Here is an 18,291-nt window from a genome sequence, read left to right as displayed (position 1 = left end):
CCAAGTGTGTCCTGTTCACAAAAAGCAGGACAAATCCAATCCAGCTAATTACTGCCCTGTCAGCCTCTCTCAATCACCAGTAAAGTGATAGAAGGTGTTGCTGATAGTGCTATCAAATAGCACTAACTCTCCAAGATCCAGGTCACTGATGCTCAATTTGAGTTCCAGCAGGGCCACTCAGCTCCAGACCTCGTATGGCCTTGGTCCAAACATGGACAAAAGAGCTGAATTCCAGAGGTGAGGTGAGAGTCACTGCCTTTGACATCAAGGGCTGAATTTTATAAGCCCCCTGACTTCGGGAAGTCCCCACCCCATTTTACAGGCATTAACATATTTAAATACATGATAATAAAGGCATAATCATCTACCTTTCCTTGATGGCCATCCCACGCCGATATTCCGGCCAGTGGCCAGAAGTCCTGCGCCTTCAGATCTCCGTTCACTGCAGGCGTTCTTCAGGGTAATGTCCTAGGCCCAACCATCTTCAGCTACTTCATCAATGACCTTCCCTTCATCATAAGGTCAGAAGTGGGAATGTTCGCTGACGATTACAGCGTTCGCAATTCTACAAATAATGAAGAAATCTGTGCAAGCATGCAGCATGACCTGGGCAACATCCAGGCTTAGGCTGATGAGTGGCAAGTAATATTCACACCATACAAGTACCAGGCAATGACCATCTCCAACAAGAGAGAATATATCCACCTTTCCTTGACATTCAAAGGCATTACATCAACATCCTGGGGGTCACCATTGACCAGAAAGTTAACTGAACCAGCCACATAAATACAGTGGCTACAAAGGTAGGACAGAGACTGAGTATTCTGCAGTGAGGAACTCACCTCCTGACTCCCCAAAGCCAGTCCACAATCTACTAGCCAGAAGTCAGTAGTATGGTGGAATACTCTCCTCTTGCCTAGATGAGTTTTTCTCCAACAACACTGAAGAAACTCAACACCATTCAGGACAAAGCAGTCGCTTGATCGGCATTCCATTCACCACCTTAAACAAATTTTAATTTGTTTTAAATTTTTCCTTTCTGCCTCATTTTTCTCTCTCTCTTAATCCACTCTTACTCTTTCTTTCCCGCTTTTTGTCTCTCTTTCCCTATCTTGAATTCACCCACACTAATTTACACTTCCTTCTCAGTCCTTGCACTGTTTATTTCACAATCCTTCAATCTGATTATTTTTATTCATTCATGGGATGTGCGCAATGTGGCCAAAGTGTGTACCATTTACAAGATGCAATTACCTAAGCCTTGTTTTATAGCTCCTCCTGAACCCATGACCTCTACCAATTGGAAAGGCAAAGGCATCAGGCAAATGGGAACACCACCGCCTCCATGGTTGTTTCTTCATTGTCGCTGGGTCAAAATCCGAGCACTCTCTACCTAACAGCACTAGGGAGTACTACACCAGTCAGACTGCAGCGGTTCAAGAAGGCAGCCCCTACCACTCCTCAAGAGCAATTAGGGATGGGCAATAAATGCTGGCCTTGCCAGCGAAGCCCACATCCCATGAATGAATAAAAATAATCAGATTGAAGGATTGTGAAATAAACAGTGCAAGGACTGAGAAGGAAGTGTAAATTAGTGTGGGTGAATTCAAGATAGGGAAAGAGACACAAAAAGCGGGAAAGAAAGATTAACAGTGGATTAAGAGAGAGAGAAAAATGAGGCAGAAAGGAAAAATTTAAAACAAATTAAAATTTGACATTTTTAGAATCTCCAACAATCATTCATAACTGAAGGAATGAGACTCCACATTTGTAATGATTAATTTTCAGTGCCGGAGAGTTTTATTGGCAGCAACTAATAATTATCCTGTCATTAAAAGGGTACTTGGACTTGAAATGACAAGACTTAATTTTCTGTGGTGAGTTTAGTTTGTATCTACAGTGCAAATACAACAATTTCAGGTCATTCCGTGTATTTCAATAACGAGTCAGACTGTGCTGTCTTCGTGAAGTTAACAGCGGACTGGTACATCTCTGACAACAACTTTCAGATATTGACATTTAACTATGCAACTGCTCCTCACCTGAAGTTGATGTATTGTTCTGCATAAATAACAGCAAGCACTGTTATCCTCACTGTTATTTTAAGAGCAAAATCTGGCCCATTAAATAGAGTAAGAAAATACACCGAACTGGCAAGATGGATACAGAACTGGCTCGGTCACAGAAGACAGAGGGTAACAATGGATGGGTGTTTTTCTGAATGGAGGGATGTGACTAGTGCTGTTCCGCAAGGATCAGTGCTGGGACCTTTGCTGTTTGTAGTATATATAAATGATTTGGAGGAAAATGTAGCTGGTCTGATTAGTAAGTTTGCGGACGACACAAAGGTTGGTGGAGTTGCGGATAATGATGAGGATTGTCAGAGGATACAGCAGGATATAGATCAGTTGGAGACTTGGGCAGAGAAATGGCAGATGGAGTTTAATCCGGACAAATGTGAGGTAATGTTTGTAGCATTTTTGAATTCTCACAGGGAGCACATACCCCAGACTCCCCCACGGTGGAGAGAGGTGCTGGGAGTGGATGGGAACCTATGCTTTCAGTACTTGAGTACTGGAGTGTGAGACTAATAGTGGTCCCAAAGTGCCTGATCTGTCCCTGTTGAGCACATTTCTATTGGACACATTGGAGACTCTAAACCATGGTGCTTATATTTTTGCAAGTCCAACACCTAGCTAACCAAAGGAAACTGTGTTGCCATCAAACATTTTTATAAGCTAATTACAGCATTGTTAAGATTCCGAGCAAGGTTCTCTCTATCCTGCCTGCATTATATGCCTTAACTGTCGAGCAGCATCGCCTAATACACTCGCATGAAAATTTCAATTTCTCACAGCAGTCGTTTTCATTACCTCTCTGAGGCTCATATTTTTCTCTGGCTATAGAGGTTAATAACAAAAAAAGTAGATGGGAATAAACAGGAGGGTGTATGTGGGGAAGTGAAGTGTACAATAACAGTGGGAGACAATTTCAGACTTCACTTGTTTTTAACTGAATTTCCTTCTCATTCTAAAATGGTGAGGGAAAACATTACTTGTTAAAAACCTTGTTAAATGGCAATCATGAGAAATAATCGAAGAATTGCGTGGGAGGAGGGAATAGAAATTAAAACGAAGTAATTAGACTACAGATTAAAGTTGCTGAAATGAACAGTCAAACATACATGTAAGACATTCATTTTAGCAGAGGCTAAATTTAAAATATGTGATTTAAAATGTGTAATATTTAAAATAAATAAGTTAAGGCCTGTGTTAAAATGACAGACAAAGAAATCTCATTCATATATGTTAAACATATATCTGCTCAACTTACCAATAGTATTTTCTAGTCTATTATGTTATATTCAGGCTTGAAATAATATAGGAAGGAACAAGATTTCTTAGTATTTTAGCAGAATATAAAAAGAAAATGGGAACAAATAAATATATTTTAAAATGAGGTAAATGATATCTGTAAAACCATGTCATTGATAGTTTTAGGTTTCGGGGCAATAGAGCAACTGTCAGGGGTCACAGCGTCAGTGTCCTGTGATAGATGGTCAGTGTCCCAGAGAATGTGGTAGAGACTTAATGCAAAACTATGAAATGTCATTTCAAGAAAGAAAACACAAGGATCTTCACTCATAGTGGATCTATAATAGGGATCAATCACTGAAGCATCCCAGCACCATCTGTTCAATAGGTCCAGTTGACTAAAGGAAAAAAAGACTTGGCTCAAGTTGCCCTCTGTAAATACATAATTCTCAGCTGGAATAGCCAATTTCCTGTCCCATTAGGGTTACATTATTTGTAACAAGACGGATGGAACTGCATCATGGTTGGTTCCACTAGTGCGTTGACAGAGTTGGCCACCGTTTCCATTCTCTGTGCAAAGCCCTGAGCCAAGTTGGTGCTGAACGTCTCCATGTTCCTTGACATTGACCACAGGTTTCCCAATGCACCAAGTATTTTGTTGTGTAAGAAGCCTTCTTCTGTAGCCTGACCCATCAAAGACTGCATCTGTGTCCTCTGTGTTAGAACTTGTGTGCGACATCATCCTCTGGCAAACTGGTCCCTGCGCTACCCTGAATGCAGCGCACTTGTCCTCGGTGTCTCACCACATGCAAATCCCGCCTCTAAGCTGTCCTCTAAATTATGCGCAGTGTCAGTATCTGAACTGGTGGCTGCGACTGTGAAATCGACTGGAATTTTTCCAGCTCGTCACTGATCTCGGTTGCGAGCTTCAAAACCGATGCGGTGCAGGTGCGAGATGTGCCCCGCGGAGCAACCGCGATATTTAGTGTGGCGGCTCATTTACATGGCCGGGGCAGTCCGCCTGGCCCCAATGACATGGAGCCATTACTGACATTTTTAATTTTTAAAGCAACAGTGCATTTTACAATATCAAAAATAACAGCAGAAATCCTTCCAGCCCCTCTCCTCCCCACCACCCAATAGCCTTACATATCATTCCTGCTCTCTGCCCAACCCCCCCACAAAATACTTACCTTGAGTATCTGACCTTCCCTCCCCCAAAGTTCAGAAACTTTACCTTTACCCCTTCCCATCACCCCCTCTACCTCAGGTAAGGTTTTTCCCTTCCCCCCACCCCCCAAATTGAAATACTTACCTCCTCACCCCTCCCAACAGCGTGTCCCGCGGTGGATCTCCATTTGGAGATCAGACGGCAGGGGAGTGTAATATAGAAGCAGGACGGTCGGTGCGACGAGGTAAGTAATTATTCCTTGATTTTAATAAATTAACATATTATAATGATGGTCCCATTGCCGAGTTTCAGGGGGGCCGCCGGTAATAGTGGATGGGGCCTTCCCGGCGTTGAGGCCCATGGTGGGCCTCTTCAGGAGGATTTTCCGGGTCCCCCTGCCGCAACCCCCGATGTAGGGGGGTGCTGGTAAAATTCAGCCCCAAGTGACAGTGTATCTTCATCTTCACTGATTTCGTGCTCCTGCATCATTCCCTGGGCAGGCTGCAGTTCTTGGGTATCGGAAAGGGAAAAGAGGACAAGGGTTGGGTTGTGGTGAGGGAAGAGGAGAGGAGAAAGTATGAAGTGCCTGTTTACACCATCAGCAGCTTCTCAGTTAGCAGAGATGGTGTGATGAGTGAGAAGTGGGATGAAAATGGAGGACTCGGTATGCGTATACCCTCATCTTTAATTGTTTCAGCCCCGCCAGTGGCCACAACCTCAGCAATGGCTCTTCCCAGCATCATCTCCTCCAAGCCGGTGTGTCTTTCTCTTTCCGGTTCACACCTGCTTCTTCCAGTTGTACGGCACCTTCTCCTGCAGGATATAGGGATGTGTGTCATAGGGTGTGGTACAATCTGCTTGGGTGATGTAGCTGTCATGGTTGAACAGCTGCTAGTGTGTGTAAGCTGTGAGATGTGGGTGATGTGAAGCATATGAATGTTAGTTATGAGTCCTGCTTGACGGAGATTGTTGTTAATAGAATAATGGTGGTGTGGTGAATTGAGCTATGGCTTGTATAGTTAGTCAGATATGGCATTTGAAGATTCATTCACTGACCCTGACCACTCATATGAGATCATTAAAATTCTTCCTGCACAGCATCCATATTCTTGAAACTATACTCCTCCACAGATATCACTTGCCACTGCCTCTGAGCAAGTGCCTCAATGGCCTCCTGCCCCCCCCCCCCCCACTCTTTGAGGTTACAAGATGTCTCTCCTCCATTCCACCCCTTCAGCCAAGTCCTCCAGTGCAGTGACCGTGCTCTCCCATGGTCAGCCATTGTTGATTGTTGCACGGCACACAATGTCCAATGATCTCATCACCTCCAGCAGCCACAATACACCTCCCCTTTAAGAGCAGGCTAGCTTTAAGTAATGCTAGGCAGTAATTATATTGGGCCCGCACCTGATGCATGCAGCTAAGGAACAGCGTGGCCGCATGCAGAAATCATTCATTTCAATCCTGCATTTCAATCAACAAGCATGAGTTAAGCACAGACGGCTATTGCTGCACACAATTTTGGGGATTATCCAATTCAACCGTCAATATCTTTCCAATCCGGCCTTTCCTGTTTATGACACCGAGTCTTATTAGTAACAAGGCATTTTCTATGTTTTCATGAATCGAATATGCACAGGTTTTGAGCACTGTACAGCTGAATTAGAGAAATGTTTATTATACAGTCTAAATGCCAATGGAACTGCTTCAGAAATGTGAACAGAGCAGTTTTACAGGTGTGTAAAAGCAAAATACTGCAGATGCTGGAAATCTGAAATAAAACCAAAAAGTTCTGGAAATACTCAGCAGATCTGGCAGAATCAGAACTGATGAAAGGTCACTGACCTGAAACGTTAACTTTGCTTCTCTCTCCACAGATGCTGCCAGACCTACTGAGTATTTCCAGCACTTTTTGGTTTTATTTCAGTATTACAGGTGTGTTCTGATTATCTTTTTTTCTTTCGTTCTGATGTGGATTCACATTGCACAAGACAGAACAGTTCACTGGATAGGCATCCCTGTCACCAGTGCACAGTAGCTGCTGTATGTTATGTTCTGCAAGATGCATTGTTATGTACTCACCAAGATCAGTTTGACAGCACCACCCTCTCCTGCGACCTTTCCTACTTTGAAGGACAAGAGCAGTAATGTCATGGGAATGCCATCACCTCCAAGTTCCTCTTCAAGTCATGTGTCATCCTGTCTTGATCACTCTTTCATTGTCACTGGGTCGATATTCTAGAATTTCTTGCCAAACACCCTTGAGGGAGTAAAATCAGCACAAGGACTGCTGCGGTTCGAGGCACCAACGCCTCCTCAGAGCAACTAAAAAAAAATGTCTTTGCAAAACTATGCACTCCAGCTATTTTGATTGAGTCTGCTTAAAGAGAGAGAAAAAAGCAATTAATACTTCAGTTCAGGAAAAGAGGAAAATGTGGGCCGACGTGAGATGGCTAACTTAGTGGTAAGTTAGTGGCAATTTTATGCTATGCACCTGCACCTTCTAGGAACTACCCCAATTCATTTCACAAGAGTGTCTTTACAGCCCTCAAATCAAACTTTTGTCTCATCAATTTGGCTTAGATTTCAACCCTGACCCTAGTAGTGGCCAAAGTACTGTGCCACCACTCCTTCATCCTAAGGATTACCTTCATTACACTGTGTGATTCATCGCAACCTACTCTTGCTTTTGTTGTTGGGAACTCCGATGCCATCCAACATTCTTTAGCTACGGAAACATGCACTTTGTCGTCACAAGCTAAGATGTGAATCTTTGGAATTCTCTACCCCAGAGGGCTGTGGAAGCTCAGTCTTGAGTATGTTTAAAGCATAGATTGACAGATTTCTAAATACCAATGACATAAAAGGATATGGGGATAGTGTGGGAAAAAGGCATTGAAGTGGCTGATCATCCATGATCGTATTGAATGGTGGAGCAGGCTCGATGGGCTGAATGGCCTACTCCTGCTCCCACGTTCCTATGTTTGACCATCTCCAAGGCTCTTGTTTCATTCTTGAAAAAGTATAAGCGTCTCAGAGGTTGATTTATCTTCTTTTCCCTTTCTCTTTCTGAAAAGTCTTTTTCTGCCTCCCTCACAATATATCTATGGGAACTCATAGTTTGAGCTGACAGCATATCACTTTGTGGTGTAATATTTTGTAGCATCAACACACTAACCTTATGAACACTCTAATTGCATTCTTTTAGATGAGAATTGTACTTTCAATAAAGTAAACCCAATAAATTTTAAATAAATAATAAACAGGTTGCTTTCATATCTCAAGGGTTGCTGTTAACATTATAGAACATTTGGAGGGCTGTTGTGTCTTGGATTATATGAATAATTAATACCACATTGAGAACTTAGAGGTTTCATTTTTGAAGCTATATTGCACCCTCCCAGAGCATCACATTGTAAAGTTGATTAATGTTATATTGTTTTCCCAAGATATATACAGCTGAGGAAGGCCATTTGGCCCATCTTAGTTTGTGAATACAAGTGTAAAGGCAAAAAGCTACAAATTGATCTGATGAAAGGTCACTGACCTGAAAGGTTAACTCTGCTTCTCTCTTCACAGCTGCTGCCAAAACTGCTGAGTATTTCCAGGTTCCAGCACTTTTTGTTTTTATTTCAGATTTCCGGCATCTGCAGTATTTTACTTTTAAGTTACAAATTGGCTTTGGCTGTTTTTTGCGAGCAGGCAGATCACGAGTTCCACATTGCCTCATTTAAAGGACTGGAGCGTGAGCCAAACACAATGTATGTTGTTGGCTGACTACAGACTCAACAGAGGCCAAAGAGCATGTGAGGTGACCACGTGTTCCAGCTGGCCTCCAGCTCTTAAAGGCAATATGCCCCCTTAAAGGAAAGCCACACTGGATATTAGAAGGCTGTTCCTCATCGATATTCAAAGTTGAACAATGAATATGGAGCACCAGGGAGAGGGCTCCCAGATATGACGCTGGTGACCATTAATGACCGAGGTGGACATAAGAAGAGTGGCCATGTTTCCGCAGGGAGCCAGGAGGCCCTCAAGGCAGACCCTCTGAAGGGAGTGGGAGCAGGTGGTAAAGGAGGTCAATGCCTGGAATCTTGCCCCGAGGATCTACCAGTAGTGTCAAAAGAAGTTTAATGATCTTACACACGTGACCATGGTCAGTGAATGCATCTTCACATTACATCTCATCCTCCCCAAACCACCAGACTCTCAGGTGGCTCAATGCACGACACCCTGCACCACCCGCAACCCCCCCACCCCCCTCCCCCCTCACCCCATCACTCATCCAGCAGCACTCACTGGCACTCAGGACTCATGCCTAACATTCACATACTCCACCCGACATACAAACACCTTCCAATGTTGCCAGCCTCATGCTCTCTCCATATACCTCCGGCTACAGGCCCTCAAGAAGCAGAGCTACGCGAGGTCTTCCTGCAAGGTCATCTGCAGTCTCCCCCATTGAAAGTCAGCAGCCTTTCACCAGCCATGCTGCAGCCACTGGAGTAGCACTGCTTAGGACCACTAGACCACACACAAGACAGGCACTAAGGAATTACACAAAGGGTGATTAGTTCATTTCTGCTTGTATAATTGGATATGGTGTTGGATGGTGGGCAAGAGGATACTGTGATGGAGCATCTCAGATGAATGTGACGGTGGGGAATGGTGGGTCCATGGTCATCAGGGGAAGTAGTTTCATTGAAAACAGAGTCTGATAATGCACTCTCCCATCCAGTTAGAAGGAGTTCAGGATTTCTTCTTCCTACCTCTTTCTGTTCCTCCCCCTGTTCCTCCTCTTCCTATTCCTCCTCCTCTCAAGGTGGCCTCCAGATGCCTGAAGGCAATGGCTGAGCTTCCATAATAGCAATCTGTAAGCCAGTCACCCATTTACCCCAGATACCTTCCCCCAAATATTGTGGAGTCTTGCCTTACTTTTGATATCAATGGCACATAATAAGAACACATTAAGTATTTGTTCTCACAACTACTTTATTTACCTGCTATCCAAATTATACAGATATACTCACTGTACTGGTAGTTGGTAACTCCGTGTGCAAGAGTTTGTTCCCAGGTGGTTGGTCTGCCGAACGAGTTCTCGGGCATCCAGGACTCATGCCTAACATTCACATACTCCACTTCACCCACAAATACCTTCTAATGTTGCCAGCCTCATGCTGTCTCCACATACCTCCAGCTACAGGCCCTCAAGAACCAGAGCTACACATCTTCAGTGACTGACCAGGTCACTCTTTCCGACTGCACCAACAATGTCCTTGTGGGCTGCGGCTTTATACTCCTTTCTGACCTTGGTCCTTTGACATATTAGGTAATGTCTCAAATTGAGTGATCCGATTGGGTTTCAATGCCTTATCAATCCCACCATGGTTATGCAAGACCACCTGCATATGGTCATATCCTGCTCTCAGCTGGGGTGTCTTAGGTGCATACCAGCAATGGATCTGATATCTGCATCATGATAAGGCAGGAAGAAAACCATTCACACATATTCCAAGAGGGCATTGTCTATGAGAGCTGTTGTAGATAGACTGTCTGAAGTTGTAATAGTCTGATGCTACCACCTTAATGACATGTCCTGACTCGACTGTGTGTGTATGTGTGTGTTAGTTAAACTGTCTTCATTTTTAAAAAGTCCAATATGAGCCCCAGCGATGATGTCTTCAGTCAGAATTCTTCTCCCTTCGTTGTGATGTCCTCCGTACTCCATGTTTTCACCACCCTTTGTCAAACTCTGCATACGAAATCACCAAAGTCCCAGTTTACATCTGTAATGAGCACACTTTGCAATTTGACAGAACAGTTCAAACACAAGCTGAAATCCAGCAAAAACTGTTACAAGCAGATAGCTGAATAAAAACATGGCATAAAAATGCATTCCTCTTACAGACCTTGTGGAGAGTAGGTGTCCTCTGCGACCTCCCAGATTCCCTGATGAATGGTGTACTGGGAAATGTTGGAGATGTCTCCCCCTCCCTGATGTGAGGCTCCAGGTCGGGTTGTAGGAGAAGGCAATGTTCTGTCACCACCTCCTTGTTGAACCAGAATCACTTCAGGCACTGCTCCCAGGTCAGGTGTAAGTAGGAGAAATGGAGTGTCTCCTGACAACGCAGCCAAGCGCTGATATCATCACTGCGGTCTGAACTGCGCACATGCGTCAAACACATTCATCCTTGCGCACGTGCAAAATGTACCCAAGCTTTGTCAGCTTGCCGGTAGGAGAAATGCTTCTGAAAAGCCCTTGATGGATCGGGCCTTCTGTGTAGAGCCCTCCTCACTCTTTGCAGAGCATCCCCTATCTGCAGCCTCTGCTCCATTTGATGGTTATGTTGCAGACCCACTGGCACTGCAACCACAGCCCCCCATACCTCAAGCAGCAAATCCTGCATCCTTCCATATTTTAATCACCACCTCTCAAAACACACCTCCTAAAACATAGTGCAGTATTTCCACAAACTCAGCCTAAGTAGAACGAAGTCGAAAGTACCTCACCTGCAAGTTGTTGTCTGGCCCTTTAAGTAATGCTCGTGGTGGGCCCCTCTTGCAACTGAACACATGCTCTTTGGTGAATCGACCTGCCTAAGTTTGGAAATACAGCATCAAATCAGCCAGTAAGGCAGCACCAGTTCAGAGGCTTCCAGATGCTAAAAGGTTTCTGTTTCTCTTATTTTGAAACAATTTAGTGTCAGCCCGGTGTTGTAGTGTTGTAGTATTTCACTGCAGTATATGGTTTCTGTGCATTCGACTTGTGAATGAATCTATGTTTTAATGTGTGTATTGAGCTGAAGGTTTGCCATTGACCATCTTTTGGTGAAGATTGTATTCTCTTTGATCTCCTTGCATCAAGAAGTAATTGATAGACTTCTGCTATCCCACACATAGTACATAAACAAATACAGCTTTCAGCTCATAGTGTTATGACCAGGTGAGAAAGGGGTCTAGGGGTTCCCTCTCAACCTTTTCCTGGTTTGGCCATGACAGGGTTTAGTTTTTAAAATACCGTGTTTTAGCTTCCCTCTCAGTGAGTCCTTGCTCACTACTCTCTATTTGTAATGGCAAAAAAATCAACCAGTCAGGTTTTCTCAAATTTAAACAAGAAAGGTGTAAGTTTATTAACCTTAAAAATCTAATTCAGTTAAAACTACTAGAAATATGCAACGCGACCATGCTAGCATACATATGCGCTAAACACACACACAAATAGAGACAGAAAAGGAGAAATAATCAAAGGAGAAAACATTTGAAGCAATAGCTGGAGTTCAGTTACTGGCTTTGGGTTTGATGTAAAGTCTTTGATTGCAGTTAAGTCTTGCATTTCTCACTGGGGCCCAGTGTACACTTTGAAACTTGATTTGATGGTCTTCTGTCATGAGGCTTGAGTTACTTCCATGGGTCCCTGGAATTCTGCGTGAGAGAACATACGAATTAGGAGCAGGAGTAGGCTACTCGGCCCTTCGAGCCTGCTCCGCCATTCAATAAGTTCATGTTTGAACTGATTACTCCACATTTCCACCTACCCCCGATAACCTTTCACCCCCTTGCTTATCAAGAATCTATCTACCTCTGCCTTAAAAATATTCAAAGACTCTGCTTCTACCGCCTTTTGAGGAAGAGAATTCCAAAGACTCACGACCCTCTGAGAGAAAAAATTTCTCCTCATCTCTGTCTTAAATGGATGACCCCTTATTTTTAAACAGTAACCCCTAGTTCTAGATTCTCCCACAAGGGGAAACATCCTTTCCACATCCACCCTGTCAAGACCCCTCAGGATCTTACATGTTTCAATCAAGTCACCTCTTACTCTTCTAAATTCCAGTGGATCCAAGCCTAGTCTGTCCAATCTTTCCTCCTAAGACAGCCCGCCCATTCCAGGTATCAGTCTAGTAAACCTTCTCTGTACTGCCTCCAACGCATTTGCATCCTTCCTTAAATAAGGAGACTAGCACTATACACAGTACTCCAGATGTGGTCTCACCAATGCTCCATACAGCTGAAGCATAACCTCCCAACATTTGTATTCAATTCCCCTCACGATAAACGATAATATTCTATTAGCTTTCCTAATTACATGCTATACCTGCATACTAATCTTTTGCGATTCATGCACTAGGCCACGCAGCTTAATCTGCAACTCAGAACTCTGCAATCTCTCACCATTTAGATAATATGCTTTTTTATCCTTCCTGCCAAAGTGGACAATTTCACACTTTCCCACATTGTACTCCATTTGCCAGGTCTTTGCCCACTCTCTTTACCTATCTATATCCCTTTGTAGCCCCCTTATGTCCTCTTCACAAGTTACAATGCTACCTATTTTTGTGTCATCAGTAAATTTAGCAACCATTCCTTCGGTCCCTTCATCTAAGTCATGTATATAAATTGTAAAAAATTGAGGCTCCAGCACAGATCCCTGTGGCACACCACTCGTTACATCTTGCCAACTAGATAGTGACCCATTTATGCCTACTCTCTGTTTCCTGTTAGCTGGCTAATCTTCTATCCATGCCAATATGTTACCCCCTACACCATGAGCTTTTATTTTCTGCAATAACCTTTGATGTGGCACCTTATCAAATGCCTTCTGGAAATCTAAGTACAGTACATCCACCGGTTCCCCTTTATCCACAGCACATGTAACTCACTGAAAGAACTCCAATAAATTGGTTAAACATGATTTCCCTTTCACATAACCATGTTGACTCTGCCTGATTACCTTGCATTTTTCTAAATGCCCTGCTATAACGTCTTTAATAATAGCTTCTAACATTTTCCCTAAGACAGATGTTAAGCTTACTGGCCTGTAGTTTCCTCCTTCCTGTCTCCATCCCTTTTTGAATAAAGGAGACACATTCACTATTTTCCAATCTAACCGAACCTTCCCCGAATCTAGGGAATTTTGGAAAATTAAAACTAACGCATCAACTATCTCAACTAGCCACTTCTTTTAACACCCTAGGATGAAGTCTATCAGGACCCGGGGACTTGTTAGCCCGCAGCTCCAACAATTTGTTTAGTACCACTTCCCTGGTGATTGTAATTTTCTTGACTTCGTCCCTCCCTTCCATTTCCTGACTTACAGCTAATACTGGGATGTTACTTGTATCCTCAATAGTGAAGAGAGAGAGAGGGGGAGAGACATTCCTTCTCTTTTGTCTCCAAATTGCACTCTCTTCCAAAACTGTTCTATGAGCACAGTTCAATTAATTCCACATTGGCCAGCAGGTTAGTCATGTGACTAGCTCCTTCTTTGGGACAACCTCTTCGGTGAGGTTTGTGGATTTCCCCCAAGCTCACTAGACACTCTCAGTGGAAGGGGTGGGGCGGGGTGTGATGGGTGGGGTGGTGGGTGTTGGTGGAATGCTGGCTTTTACACATTTAATGTCCCTTGATCAAAATCCATTTGGCTAATTGAATCAGGGAGGCGGTCCAAATGTCTTCCTCAGGCAACTGTCTTTTAGAATGCAAATGTGCAGCCATGTTTTCAGCCACTGTTGATGTTTTTTTAAATAAATTATTTCCAGTCCAGTAACGGTTCAACAATAATGTTCCATATGACGAAATTAATATGTCTCATTTCGGTTGGCGTGGATTTTTGTCACAATAAGCAAGCTGGCCTGTTCATGGCTACTAACTTTTTTGCTGTTGGCACAAAGTGTGTTGAGTGAAAGCCCACATAGTATAGTGCTCCTTGTGAACAAGCAGTAAGTTCATCAAAACGACGGTGGCTATGCAGTAACTCAGTCACATAGTTTAAGCTAAAGTCCAGGTAGGTTGCATTGAACTGTTTGCCACTGATAAATTGCATATATTATAAACAAATCAAAGTTGCCCAAAGGTGAGTATTGTTACGGCCAGGTGAGGGTGGGGGGGGGGTGGGGGTTCCCAGGCTCCTCTCTTGTCCTTCCTCTTATTTGACCACTACAGGGTTTATTCCTTTATTAAACAATGGTTGTGCTTACCACCTCAGTGAGTGTTTTATCTTTTTACCTTTCATGTGATCATGAAAGAAAAAATTGGACAGATTTTCTTGAGTTTAAGCAAGAAAAAGGTGAGTTTATTATACTTAACAATCCAAAACTGATCTAGAAAAAATAATAAATTCACGCACACATTCACCCGATACTCTCATATACACACAAATAGATTACAGAGGGAAAAGTAGATTTTCGAGTGGATTACAGTCTAGAATAAATGGAAATTAAATACACAGTCTGTGACGTTGGATAATTCGGTGGTCTTCGGATAAAGTTGTATTCTTGAAGTCCTTGGCTGGTCAAAGTGCACTTTGTGGCTGGTCCATTTGGTTCAAGGCTTTCTTGGAGGCAGACTTGTAGGTGTCTCTCTTCCCCTGGTTTCTGTCTGTAGTAATCTATAGGTTTGGAAGGTCCACAGTTGCAGACGGGGTTCAAACTTGTGTTATCTGAGAATAGAGGGAGAGAGAGAAAGGCACATAGCCTTCCTGCTACTGCACAATCTGAGTTACTGCCTGTCTGTCTTTGTTCAAGGAAACTTCACTTTCACAGAGACGGACAGACAGTCACATGATGGCCTCCATGTATTCACTAGAACCTTCTAATGATATTCAAGGTTCGGAATTGGCTCCCCCAGTCCCCAGGATGCCAATATTTACACTTGGAGGGGATTTGCTGTTTCAAAGTCAAGATTTTAGGATTGCCTTGAATGTCATGCTAATGAAGCAATCTTAGGTAATTCAATCACTTAGAGCAAGCCATTGTTCTGAGTCCATACTGCTCAGACCTCGGTCTCCGGGTGGGTCTTTGGAATGTGAACAGCTGTTTCAAATGCAAATTGAGCTGGCCATCTTGGTTGCTAGTTTTTTTAAAGTTAATGTAAGTTTCCAACCGATGAGTTAATAATCCCTCAATTGCCTATTGTGTTTTCTTGACAGTATGTTACCATATTCAAATAAACAAGCAAACTATTTCCTCTACCCACGAAGCAACAATATTACATTGTCACCTGCAATTATTTTGTTACTCTTTTAAAAATCAAAATCTAACAGTAGATTTGCTTTTGCAACCCTAATTTCACAAGGACTTTATTAAATACTGTACAGTTAATGAGCTGTCTGAATTAGACACTGAGGTCCTTTTAATTTCAGTTTGAAATAAGAATTTAAAGAAGCTAGTTGAAAAGGTCATTGCAATACAACAGCATCTATAAAGCCAATTAATATTCCACAGTGTCATGTGAAACAGACATCTCATTTATGTGGAACAATATTAATTCAGATTTAAAATAGATAACACTCACAGTGTCTACAGACCAGAGCAGTGTTTACAGCTGAAAGTGTAAATCTAACAAATTAGATATCAAATGAACATAAATATGTCATTTATATTTGAACTGCCACACCTCCCCCCCACATTTCATCTGCTTCTAAAATTTGTGCTCGCCTATTCAGATCAGAAGATTTTTCGGTCACTGTTGATGCCTGTATAAGAGCTACATTAGAGTAAAATGCTTCAGACAATCTTTCTCTCCATTATGGGTTTCTGCTGCTGGAAAAATGCCATTTAGATCCTTTTGGCTTAGTGGTAGCACTCTTGCCTCAGAATCAGAAATTTGTGGGTTCAATTTGCACTCCAGAGACTTGAGTGCATAATCCAGGCTGATACAGCTGGGCAGTACTACTACTATTTTCTTCATATGATGGGAACAGCTTATAATGGGATTTCTTGTTTGGCTATCCATTCAATGGCCTCCTGAGATGGTAAGTGGAGAAAAGAGGTGCCTCCTGCAACAGATCTTAGTGGGCTGGTTGATGTGATGTGTTCCATTGTCTGGGACTCATGGCCGCAATCGCTCTTAAGGTTGTCCCTCCTATTACACTTACGCAGTAGGCGGGCATCATTCATAACCTGTGCAGATTTGATTGGGTGCTGTCCACTGTCTTTGAGGAAGGTCAAATTCAGGGACCTCAGATGTTGGGTCAGTGATGAAGTGTTGGTTCATGTTGCTGCATTGGTCCCATGATTCCGTTTATCTGCATAGTGGGTTGACACCAGCTACATAAATATTAGTTGCTGTTTCTCAAAATGACTGGTGTGATTTTAAGTGCTTTTTGGTGGGTATTTCAAGTCTTTGTGAATGGGAAGGTTGGTGTTGCTCATGACTTTTGCCATCCCATGGAGCACAATGGCGTTGTGGTGAATGACAGGTGAGGCAATGTGGGAGAGCACCTAGAGTCACCTGATTGGAGTGAACTTAAGTGTCTCTGACACTGTCCTCATGACGGCTTTTAGCTGTACGTTCACGGTCTTTGTGTGGCAGCTGCAGGACCATGAAGCAGAGTAGAATTTTACAGCAGAGTAGACTGGTGCTACTATTATGGAGTGAAGTGTTCTCGCTGCACTCTCCCCATGACATTCCAGCAGGTTTCCGGACCAGGTTCACCCTGCTTTATCACTTTCTGACCGGAGTTGATGAAATGAGGCCAGTAGGTGAGAATGCTGTCCAGGATGATGCCCAGGTACTTTGATCACAGGTAAGTCACCTTCCGCAGAAGGAAACATTGAGTTTGTTTCCAGTGATGTATTGTTCAGATGGACTGCCGACACAACTGTCTTCTCTGAATTAGGGCAGAGGCGCTGGGTCTGAAAGAAGCATTCGCTCGATCCAGGTCACTTCTGAGTGTCCTACCTGCTTTCTCTAGCGTTGATGTCTGCAGTCGCAGTGGTGTGTCATCAACATGGATGAATTTCTGGAATTTGGTGGAAGGCTTGCCTGCCATATAGATGTTGACAAAAGCCAGTGCGAGCGCAGACCATTGTTAAGCGTCCATGTTCGGCTGGTCTTGTCACCAAAATAAGCCTGGAACTTACAGTTACTTGTTAGGGTGTCGATACGCCTAAGAGTTTTGTGACATTGAATGATTGTTGAAACCTTCAGTAGTCAGACAATGTTGGATGATAAGGCTATGAAGGGCAACCAGCAGTCCTACTAAGAAAGGTAGGTACTGCTGCTTTAGGTGGGAGAACAAGAGGGCACCTCATTATGAAGGTAACCTCTGAAGACTTCAGGAAGTTTAAAAATAAAATGTAGCCATAGATGTCAGGCCATCATTGTGGAGGAGACCCCGCCCCCCCCCCCCTCCACAGGATGGCCCACGGCCACAGCTGTGGCCCTCTGGCACCTGCAGTGCTGGGGTGGGGTAATTAAAGGAGGCCTTGCTGGCCCTAGCTACTGGGAGGCTGTTTCCATCCATCTGCTGGCCTTCAGCCACATTGGAGGTCAGTCTGCTGTCTGGAAAATTCCAAATGATGTGTGACGGTGCCCTCAATAGGCACTTTAATTGGTCTTCATGGCCACCTGCCAGAAGCAGCCTCACTGAAAATAGGCTAGAGGCAGGAACACACCAGCAGGCTGACACGTCCGCCTTCAAACCCGCCACTAATAGAGAATGCAAATCCAGCCCATGTCTTCAAATGAAAAAGTTCAGGTGTGTTGGCCAAAAGAATTCACTTAAAAAATTGTGAAATTATACTGTGCAAAGTAACTTTTTTTTATTCACTCATGGGATGTGGGTTTTGCTGGCAAGGCCAGCATTTATTATCTATCCCTAACTGCCCTTGAGAAGACAAGCTGTCTTCTTGAACCACAGAAGTCCAGGTGGCAAAGGTACTCCCGCAATAATTATACTTTAGCCAGAATTTAACAATGAGGCGGTGGCCCTGCCACTGGATGGGAAGCTGGGGAGGCGAGCCCGCCTCCGCTGGACCTGGAGGCCACGCTGCTATTTTGTGTGGCTCAGACAATTAATTGCTA

At 43.5% G+C, this 18,291-nt stretch overlaps 1 protein-coding gene across 1 annotated transcript in view; it reads left to right on the top strand.

Moving 5' to 3' along the window:
* Positions 1-18,291, top strand: part of ppp1r9ba (protein phosphatase 1, regulatory subunit 9Ba) — a 473,359-nt gene that overhangs the window by 252,634 nt on the left and 202,434 nt on the right. The window contains exon 11 of the mRNA XM_068013062.1: positions 8,188-8,246. Coding sequence (XP_067869163.1) covers positions 8,188-8,246 — 59 coding nt within the window. The remainder of the gene's footprint in view (positions 1-8,187; positions 8,247-18,291) is intronic.

Source organism: Heterodontus francisci, chromosome 33 (assembly GCF_036365525.1).
Source record: "Heterodontus francisci isolate sHetFra1 chromosome 33, sHetFra1.hap1, whole genome shotgun sequence".
NCBI lineage: Eukaryota > Metazoa > Chordata > Chondrichthyes > Heterodontiformes > Heterodontidae > Heterodontus > Heterodontus francisci.
This window is presented reverse-complemented; position numbering and strand designations above follow the sequence as displayed.